This window comes from Bidens hawaiensis, unplaced genomic scaffold (genome assembly GCF_021521415.1).
Source record: "Bidens hawaiensis isolate Kalapana, Puna unplaced genomic scaffold, B.hawaiensis_p1.1 tig00012279_1, whole genome shotgun sequence".
Classification (NCBI taxonomy): domain Eukaryota; kingdom Viridiplantae; phylum Streptophyta; class Magnoliopsida; order Asterales; family Asteraceae; genus Bidens; species Bidens hawaiensis.
Genome location: NW_027491998.1, coordinates 648,545 through 659,603, shown reverse-complemented (window position 1 = coordinate 659,603; position 11,059 = coordinate 648,545). Strand labels below are relative to the sequence as shown.

Here is an 11,059-nt window from a genome sequence, read left to right as displayed (position 1 = left end):
ACTTCCTATATAGTTTATATGAAAACTATTGATTGAGCAATCACACTATGTGTATTCAATATTCATCATAAAATATCATCGTCAAGTATATATAACAAAACTCCACTCAAATCTTTATTTAAAACATCCATCACAAATCAACGCACAACCCATTCAAATAAAAGATTGACCAAAATAAAAGAAATAATTCAGGTGAACATATCACACTTTGTGTATTCAATATTCATCAAAAGTGTGTTTTACCAATTTCAATATATTTTTGGATTATTCAAAACTTATTAGGTTCAGTTAGTAAATCTGAATTTCAAGTTTGTGTTGTCATTATTTTCAGTTTTATAGTTATATATAGATGAATCATATAATGATGAACCATGATTTAGTTATAAGTGCTATTAGTAATTCCTACGTTTAAAAAAAGACGCATAACATTACTCTACACTAACCTCCACAATCTACAAAAAAAAAGTTGCATAACATTACCCTACACTAACCTCCACAACCTACAAAAAAAGCTACATTATCTTACCCTTCACAACCTACAAAAAAAAGTAGCGTAACATTACCCTACACTAACCTCCACAACATACGATTATACACAAATCATAGCAAAATCCATGCCCTCCTAAATATAGCCATTATATGCTACACTTTTACATTCAAAAAAATGCAAAGATATTAAAATAACAATGATAAAAAAATCAACACAAATTAACTACAAAAAAAATAACTAAATAGATTACACAACCTAACATACGGCATACACATTTACACGAACATAGGAAAACTCCACATCTTAAAACAATCAAACTACGATTTCTTTCAGGTTCATGTCTGAAAGAAAAATATCCGTAACATATCTAACCCTAAAGCTTATGATTATGGTTTTTAGGGTCCTCACTAAGCCCGCAATCCCACTTTTAGTTGCATATGTGGGTCTCCATATTCCTACATATGAAATATTCCTGCATCTTCGTAGAAAATCCCGCATCTCCTTGCGACTGTTTATTAACAACATGAGAAACAAACTTAATTACTAATGTATAACATGCCCAAAAACACTATAACCACGCATACTACACTAAGACATAATGAAATTTTCAAACATAACATGCCATAATAATAATAATAATAATAATAATAATAATAATAATAATAATAAACTAATGTATTATACTTTGGTTTATCATTATAGTATAGGTTTATTATAACAATGTAAGGATAAACAACTAATGCATCTATGTAGGTTTATCAATGCGGTGTATGTTTATCTTATCAGTGTAGGAACAAACAACATATGTATTCTATGTAGGACATTGAAGTGTAGGGTAATCATAACAGTGTAGGAACACACAACAACTATGTAGATTCAACAATTAACGTAGGTTATTCCATCATGTTTACATGTTTTCATATAACAAAACATTAGCATTATGTGTATCCTATGTAGGATTTTTCATATCAGTGTAGGGATACTCATGATAGTGTAGCCACAAATTGCAACTTTGTAGGTTTGTCATCTGCTAATGGCACTACATAACCAACTCTTCAACACAATGTTTCTTCACTTATTGTAATACATCAACACCTACACACAAGCTCAAGCAAAAACATGAGCTAAACCAAACATCAACGCCTACACAATACGTATTCGTTACGAAGATACATCAACAAAACAAAACAAAATATAGACAACTCAATAGTCCACGAGGTATTCAATACATCAACAAAACTGAACATGAACTATTGCAATACGTCAACACCTACACAATACATATTGAATCCTCCACTAAATATTCTAACCACTACACATGAACTAAATCAAACAACTATACTAAGATAAACAGCTTAATCACCACACACAACACCAAAACGATACTTTTTAACCACAAAAACACATGCATTCAGAATCATCAAATTAGGTTTTCACTAGCATCATGATTTCTAATTCCAGAATCAACTTAAATTGGCATCCAGATATCTAATTGGGGTTACGTATTCAGTTAAATCATCTAATGATCTACAATTCTCATTCTTGGCCTCCTACTCCTCCGATTCTGAACACAACTTAGGGTTCAAGCAAGGAGCACCCCTTTTATATAAAACTGATGATTAATGATTATTCTTCAAAAACAAAACGGATATTGAAGGAATCGTTATCCAATTTGTGAAGATTATGCTGTCGTGTGTTTAATTTAGAGAATTTTGGTATGACTGGAGGAGTGAAAAATTGGATTTTCTTTGACATTTGTGGGTTTTCATGTTTGTTATAATAATGAAATTACAAGTCTACCCTTTTTTCATTAAAACTCAGTTAAAAATACATTCCAACAATTACAAAACTGTCATAATCAATGTAGGTCATAGATCAATCTTAATCAAGGGTTAAAAATCATTTCTCGCACTAAAATGACTTCTCACCTTAACCATCCATATATAATTGTTTTTCAACAAAATAATCATAATTGTTTTTCAACGACATTAGTTTGGTGGCAACAATGTTTCTCCAAAAGGTCATAACATTTACCAATCTCTCCTTACCCAAGTTCGATCCTAAAAGAGTGGTGTTCTCCCCTTTGAAATGACATGCATTTGTTAGATTCAAACATGACAAAACCGCTTTGAAGCCTTATGACAAAACAAATGGACCACCCGGATGAACCTGCGAGGGCAACTAATCACAATATTAGTATTTCTAAGTATTAGGCTTAACTTAGGTATATGCAAATGTATCTAAAATACTTTGTTCCAAATTAATCATGAATGAGACTTTATTATCAAACCGTTAATATGAAATGTAGAAGTGTTGCATTTTATCTTTAACACAAAATATTGTAATCTGGTATTTTCTCTTGGGTCGTTCGCTTTGTGGTCTGGTAACAATAAATGATATTTTCTTTTTGTGAGATGTTGTGATATTTTCCTTTTGGACTATGCTCACTTGTTTTTTTAGAAAGTTTTGCTTGTGTTAAAAAGGAGTTACGAACGCTACCCCTCTTTTCGCGGTTCCTTTTATTTATTTATTTATTTATTATTTTCTTATGTTTAACTTTGTCTTAATTATCAAACAATAACACATCTCCAACTTACTTCACCCAATTATTATTTTGCCTATTTCACTCACACCTTCATAACACTCTCTAGTGAGTGTGAAAGGTGAAATCCTCTTTGCCAACTCGTCATTACATGTCGGATTTTCCGTTTTCACCTTGATATTCTCACCCCTCCCAACTCCCAACACATAGGTGTTGTTTGTTTTTCACTAAAAGCACTTCTCCACCTCTTTTGTCTGCGCCGCGCAGACCACGCCAGACGTTGGGCTCTGCAGTGTGTTTGTTTTTTAGAAGACGTTTCATTTAAAAACGTCTGCGCGTCCTCTTCTCCTAGAAGTGTTGCCCATATCACTTCCCACCTCTTCCTCCCTTCTTTTCTTTTTTTCATTATCAACAACAAAGATAATCAAAACCTGCAGCTCCACCCTCCTCCTAGCTTCTCCACCCCAACCCTAGCTTCCACCCTCGCCGCCTCCTCCACCGCCGCAGGCTATCTCCGTCGCCGCCGTCAACGATCCAAACCTCTCTCTCTCTCTCTCTTAAACGATTTCCGCTGAACAATCGGTAATCTGTTGTTGTTGGGTATATGTTCTTATAATCTCATTGTTTGTATCATAGACAGACAGATGTTTGTAATAATGGGTTGGAATTGTTTATTGATGATTGTAGAGGGTGATGGTGATGGTGATATTTAGAAGAGTCTACAAGAAATGGTAGGTTGTCATTAGGAGGTGTGACTACAAACAACCAACACTGCAGGTTTATAAATTTGCAACAATGAAAATAATTTGGAGTGGACTGAAGATGTTATAGAGGGGTTGAATCTAGACCCCTAATGTTATGTAATTGTTTAAGTTAGAGCCCGGGATGTAAACAAGTGGGTCAATGAATGTTCGGTTTATTTGCAGGTCTATATGTATATTATATGTATGTAGTGTTGTCTAATTGAGTTGGTTGGATTGATTTAAAAAATGTTTGTGGTATTATGAAAATTATTTCAGTGTTGTTTACTGTTATATAAATTTGGATGTTGAAGACATTTTTATTTAAATTTCAGTTTATTTTAGCAGTCTGCAGATATTAAAAAACAAACAGTCTTCTTGTCGCGGACTACAGAGGTTTGGTCCACCTCTTCTGCTACAGATGTCTGCAGATGTAGTTCGCAGAGTGCAGACGTTTTACCTCTGAAAAAACAAACAGCACCATAGCCTTTATCATAAAGCTTTTACAATGTACAAGTGCTACAGCTTAGATACTTTAAATCTTTTAGATACGTGTCCATACAAAAGTAGTTTTTTACTTTCTGATTTTAAAAAGGTTAAGATTGGCTAGATCATTTTTTTGTTATTTTTCTAGACAAGGTGCTAGTCTTAATAATATACTACAAGTTGAGAATCATAATTCGAATTTTGATTTATAGATGATCATTCTTGTAATTTTTTTAGACAAGGTCCTAGTCTTAATACTATACTACAAGTGGGAATCATAATTCGAATTTTGATTATTAAGTGTTATAAAGAGGACATACATGTTTATAATTCCGCACATTAGCACAATAGGTATCTTTTAACATCTAAGTTCTAACGATGCAATAATCGTATAATGTGTGGCCTACTCTACATCAAACCATCCCGCGCCGTTGTTTTCAAGTAACGATCAAACACATCTAGAAAAAAAAGACTATATCACAAACACATTTCATTTAACATCTAAAATCTCATCTCATGTTAAAACAACAGATCTAATACAGATAGATTTATCTACATAAATTCTTGGTCTATCTCACTAAAACCTACAAAACTGGACCCAAACATCTACCTGCAGTTTCAACCATCTTACCATTTTATCTGAAAGATTCCTAGATATTTACAAGCTACCAACCGAGGCAAATTTGTCTTCACTGCAAAAACACATTGGAATATTCAAATAAACCTATATGAAACCTTCAACTCGTTCGAAAAACTTAGTTAACCAAGACATACCTTCAATCGAATGACGGGCCAGTTGCAACGTTATTATACACCTTTACCTTTCAGATAATCATATTTGTTAGCTACAACATATGCACCCGCTTATATGCAGTGCTCGTTAATATCACCACCATTCGAATTCAATGAAGAGGGAAAATAATAATAACTATTATTACTTTTCCCTATGTTTATTTTTAATATTATTATTATTTAGCAGTTTTCGACTCATTATTGGATTTTTGTGTAGATTCTGACTCCTTTTTGGTATGATTTTGTTGTTTTAACTTTTCTTGTTCAGCTTCCTTCTGCGCCGCCTTCTTTTCTGCCTCTATTTGCTTGCAGTTTTCATCATTCGCTTGATTAAACATTTGCACAAACGTAAGCAACGTTGTAACAACTGAAAATCATATAATAACATCATCAGATGCCAACTTATTACAGAATTGAGAACACCAACAAAATCAAGACTTCAATATTTTTACTATATATTACCTTGTTCATATGGACAACGAGCGGGATCTTCTCCAAAGTAATGAATCAAAGCATCCACACTTTTACCCTGTATTAATGCATTAATTCTCTTCAAAGATACTAAAAATTAACTAATAAAATTTTGGGACATACCACCCCAGAGTACAGTGCAGCTAGGGACTTTACTTCACCTTCCGCAGAGGTTAGAAATTTCTTTAGTTGCTATTATAATAAGAATAATTTGATTATGTGCAAGTATAAAGTATAAATGAAAATATATCAGTTGCTATAATAATTATAACAAGATTCTGTATATTAGTGTCTACCTTCCGAAAACGTTTAGACACATGTCCATCTTTTTTACACATTCTCTTTTCTTGAATTACTTTCTCTAGTCCTTTGGTAATGGATTGCATTTCTTCTGCTAATGCCTTTAGTTGTATCTGAAATGAAATAATAAATAATAAATACAATCAACAAAAACGAAACTGAAATAAAGCACATTAAATAATATGTGAATTGTATTAAGATAACCTTTGTTGCGGCTTCTAAACTGCCAAGTTCCTTGGAGAAATCCAGGAGTTCTGGTAGGTTATCCGCAAGCACCTAGTATATGTAAACAATGATTTATCTGATTTATAAAATAAATATTTATATTGAAAGGATACAATCAAATAAGAAGTTTCACCTTACAAAGATAATGCAGCAGAGTCATCTTGTTGGTCCTCGCACGTGTTTCGTTAAGTTTAAGGATGCTATCCAATCTGAACCCGACAGCAGCACCTTAAACAAACCAAGTTATTGAAATATTTAATTTTTACAGATACGTAAATAATATTATTTACTTGTATGCACAAAACAAAAATAACTAAATTGAAATTACATAACCGAACAAAAAACCAATGATCTGGTTGTATTTTTTCTACATTACCAATTTTTCGGTTCAGTTCAGTTATCCTATCAACCAAAAAAATGTAACAAACCAAAACCGAAAAAAATGATTTTAAATAAATTATAAAAAAAAACTAAAAAAATGGTGTACCCCAAACAATTCACGTCAAAATGTGTAATAATCAGTTAACTATTAATCAGCAAAAAACTTTAGGCCTAAAACTTTGAGACCCAATATCATTACTTTGGGCTATTTTTTTCAGCTAAAAATTTTAAGTTTAAGCCCACATGAAACCGAAACCGAACCAAACCCATTGTAAATATCGAAAACCAAATGGTTTTCAAAAACCCAAAAAGCGGATTTCCAGTTTGAGCCCAAAACCGACCCATTCGCACCCTAATATTATTATCGATTTATCAGTGAATAGGTCAACAAACAAAAAAGGTCAACTAATAACTCACCTCTTGAAGTCCCCTGATTTAAAGCATTTCCAAGAGAAAGAATTGTCTGCATGATTCTTCTCAACTTGACAGAACTTCTGATCTGATATAAACACCATCAACATACATGAAAAAGTAATGTTTTATTCAATTAAAGTATGACTGGCTAACTATTATATTAAAGTAAAAGATAAAACTTGCCTGTTCTACCGACAAATATACAATGTTTAGGTTCTCACTAAGGTCAGAAACCTAAATTGCAAAAATAACACCAAGTTAAACTTAAAATCTAGTACTTATAATAAGCAGGAAAGCGCGTGTAATGATAATCTCTTCTTACCAGTACGCTAAACTGTAACTTATAAGAGAAAACTCTGAGTTTAGCTTCTGCGCGTGGAACTTTCATTAACTCCATGAAGAACTGTTACAAGAAAAAAAAGTAAATCCATTTGAACGGATTCAATTTCTAGATGATTTAAGGGCAGAATGATAATAGCGTACCAATTCACATTTTCCCAAGCTATCCTTATCTCCTTTAAATGCCTAAACATAAAAACACTCTACTTATTGCAAATAAAAGCCATAAACTTCAAAAGAAATGCAGAATAATAGAGATAAAAACTAGCTTAATATCAGTCACATATAATTATAACCTCATTTTAAACAAGTTAATTGAATAGCTTAAGTAACATTACACCTTAATTTGTTCCATCTCCTCCTTGGTAGGACAAAACTTTGTAAGGTTATCCACCATTTCAAGATCCATCATTGAATCATCCAAAGCAAGGACATGATCCTGTTAAAATTTGCAACTAAAGCATTAAAAGCAATTTATTAGACAAATGAATATATTAAGATGCAAAGTTTTCTTTTTTTGCTTACCATCAATTCATGCAATGGTGTCTTCACCTTTGAAAGCATGATTTCACAGTTGTATGAACGCTTGTGCTCAATCTGTTACAAGTGAATTATAATCACTTAAACAATAACAATATTCTGAAACTTTAATGCATGCATCAAGATGAATACTATTTTACCAGGTGTATTATGTCAGGTTTGTTAGATGCTTGCAGTTTTGCTCTTGCAGCCCTATCTGACTTTGGATTTGCTGCTGAAAACAGATTTTCAAGTTCTGACATATCAAACTCTGGTACCCTAATTAACACACATCAACCATAACAAATATGAGAACATCAAGAAACCAAAAGTTAGCACAAAAATCAAGATTTAAAAAAGAAAAAAATAAAATAAAATGAAGCACCTTGAACCTTCAGTAGGTTTTTCAGCCCACAAACTCCCTTGTGTTACTCTATTAAACTTTGACCAATGTAATGGCTTCAGTTTCCTCTGTTGACTTTTCACCCCACCTGTTCTTGACAGACGCCCCTTAGTAGGAGGCGGCGGGGTTGGAGCCGCCACACTGGAATCTTTTGAAGATGGTGGTGGAGGCGGTGCACTGCCGCCTCCTTTCCCATGTCCTTTAGATGCAGCAGCAGCAGCCGGAGGTGGCGGTGACGGTGCTGGATTAGCTTTTGGTGGCGGAGGAGCTGGCGGTGCTGGTGCTTTTGGCGCTGGTGGGGCTGGTGGAGGTGGTGGAGGAGGTCCACTAGGATTTGGTGGAGGTGGTGGAGGAGGTCCACTAGGATTTGGTGGCGGTGGAGGTGGCAAACCAGCCTTATCATCTGATGATGGAATGCTAGGAGCTGATGTAGGTGATAGTTTATCAGAATGTTTTGAACATGCAAAGATGATATTAGGTGGCATGGATGATGAAAAAGACAGAGACTTTTTAGAAGTATCCACTGATGTATGTTTTAGTGATAATGATGATGATAATGTTGATGATGATGACAATGATGATGATGTTGATGACGGTAGGTTTTTTGGAAGAGAAATACTTCTAGACCCGAAAGCAGCATCCTTTGATTTGGTTTCTGAATCTTGGTTACTATTTATGTTAGAAACTGTTTGAAGTAAGCTTCTGGATTCGGTTCTTTGTTGTAAACTACTTTCAAACATTTCATTAACAACATCAGATAACGGCATTTGGTGGAGTCTACTTAACGCGTCGTTGCTACTAGGAACAAACCAATCCACGGTACCAAACATATCTTGAACTTTAGCAAATGCTTCAACCGGGAGCCCCTCTTCCTCAAAACTGGATAAATATAACGGAACCATGAAAGCTGACGGGTCCATTTCAGAGAAAAGAAGCTTCATTTGATAAAATCAGTAAGAAATATATGCATGAAACATGTATGTATAGGTTAATTACATTCAATGTAGATATACCTCGGCTCTGAAGTCTTTATGAAATTGATCCTTTGCGTCCCAATATATGTCGATTTCATCGCGGCTGAGTACCAAGATGTTTGATTTGATGAATGATGTGTTAAACATGGCACGGTACATGATTTTTTCCTTCGTGTCATCATGTAAGCTAATACACTCCAGCACAACATCACCTTGGATATGACAAGTGATGTCAATTTTAACAAGTTCATTATCTGCCTGCAGCGCATAACAAAGATCAGAATAATGAATCAACAGTCAAAAGGCAAGCATATTATAGAAAAGTCTGGGTCATGTTCCTATATATCAAACTAAATGGTCTAGACATTCTATGTTAACTTCATATGAATTATTAGATGAGTGTTGAAAACAGATTATGGGACTAATGATAATAAAATCTCTTCTCATATCTAAATTCCAGACATATAATATGCATGTCACATACCATAACTATTAAAAGAATAAAAATACTAACCACAAACATGTATGAATATGAAATAGTTATGTAACGTTCTAAAGATACAACATGTAAGTTCTTCACATTATAATCCTTTAAATAATATGCATTACCTGGTTGTAGTATCGGATATTCTTCTGTCTCCTTGGTGTTGAAAACAAAAGTTTAGGTGTTCGATCGACATGTAACAAAGGATCACGCCCATAAATCCTAAACACAGGACAACATCCCCCTTTCCCATCAAAATCAGGAACCGTTCTCATTATTACACAATCCAACGTGAGCGCCTTGTCAGCAACAGGCCAGTCCGAGTCAGCAGTCCTCTTTGATACATAAAATAAGTACCTCAACTGAGAAGGTAAAGGATTTAATGGGGTCATCTCGGGCAACATATCATTAGGAGTCTGCTTATAAACCATTTCCAACGCCTTCGTTTCAACGGTAAAGTTCTTTTTGTAAATTGAAAGAGCAGCCACCATGAATGCCAAAACAGGCCAACCACCGAGCTCAGAGTGCATAATAAGAATATTTTGTTGTGCAACCGAGAGCCAACTTTCGGTTGATTTTAGAAAGTGGTGGATTACCTCCATTGAGAGCAACGGGCAGCCTTCATAATGGCGAGGGTAGTCCATTATTGTGATGTCATAGTCTGCTAAAACCGAGGCGATCCTGCTTTCTTTTTCTCCTTCCCGGAAATCAAGAATCATGATTGATGATTCGGGACATGTTTCCTTGTATTGGCTTATTATGTTGCCGGCGTAAGCTTTGTAATCTTGTTCCCAAGCTCCCGGGATGAAACAGCAGTCAAAGACTATACACCAAATGCATGCATAGTCATCATCATATATCAAACTGAAATAAGGTTTAATCTTGAATATATTCACACTTACAAGCTACAAGTAAATAGTAAATACACTAAAACTAAAAGCATTGCTACACAAGATCCTACATTAAGGAAAGATAAGCATAGATCATGAGAAGTATAAATAATAAAAGTTCGGTCAATCCTATGCAAACACCACTGACGTGCCATACGGTCTATATGGTCATACTTGCAATCGGTCCAATTATATATAAATGGATATTGATAGAATTAAGTAAACATTGCATGTATAAGATCAAAGTAAACAGTTTGATAATTAATTAATTAAGGGGGAAATGAAATGAAAATAAATAGTTACCGTAAATTCTTTCAAAGACCCAGAGGAGGTTATCAGACGCCCTTTTGGCCAGCAATTTACGCAACAACATTGGAAATATATATAATCACTCATCGATTTTCAAACCCTAGCCTAGATGATATATATATGCAATGACGACGTACGTTGGTATTTTTGTTAGTCAATCAATAAGGTTTTGGGTGACAATGGCATTGATTCAGCTTCGATTTAAACAAGGTTTCTACGAGATCAGCATGCATGGGGAATTGCAGTTTGTTTTCTCTTCCTATTATTGGAAATATTTTGATACATGTATTTGCAATTCAT

The 11,059-nt window shown here is 34.2% G+C and overlaps 1 protein-coding gene across 1 annotated transcript; it reads right to left on the bottom strand.

Moving 5' to 3' along the window:
* Window positions 1-5,104: 5,104 nt before the first annotated feature.
* On the bottom strand, window positions 5,105-10,823 carry LOC143540566 (formin-like protein 18). The gene is made up of 17 exons (XM_077033591.1): window positions 10,754-10,823; window positions 9,686-10,383; window positions 9,116-9,334; window positions 8,085-9,037; window positions 7,861-7,978; window positions 7,706-7,777; window positions 7,521-7,619; window positions 7,325-7,366; window positions 7,164-7,244; window positions 7,025-7,075; window positions 6,845-6,926; window positions 6,180-6,274; window positions 6,026-6,097; window positions 5,818-5,934; window positions 5,645-5,713; window positions 5,513-5,579; window positions 5,105-5,417 (listed from the first exon to the last, which is right to left on the bottom strand). The coding sequence occupies exons 1-17, from the start codon at window positions 10,821-10,823 to the stop codon at window positions 5,227-5,229; spliced, it is 3,096 nt and encodes a 1,031-aa protein (XP_076889706.1). The 3' UTR covers window positions 5,105-5,226.
* Between the last annotated feature and the right edge of the window lie 236 nt (window positions 10,824-11,059).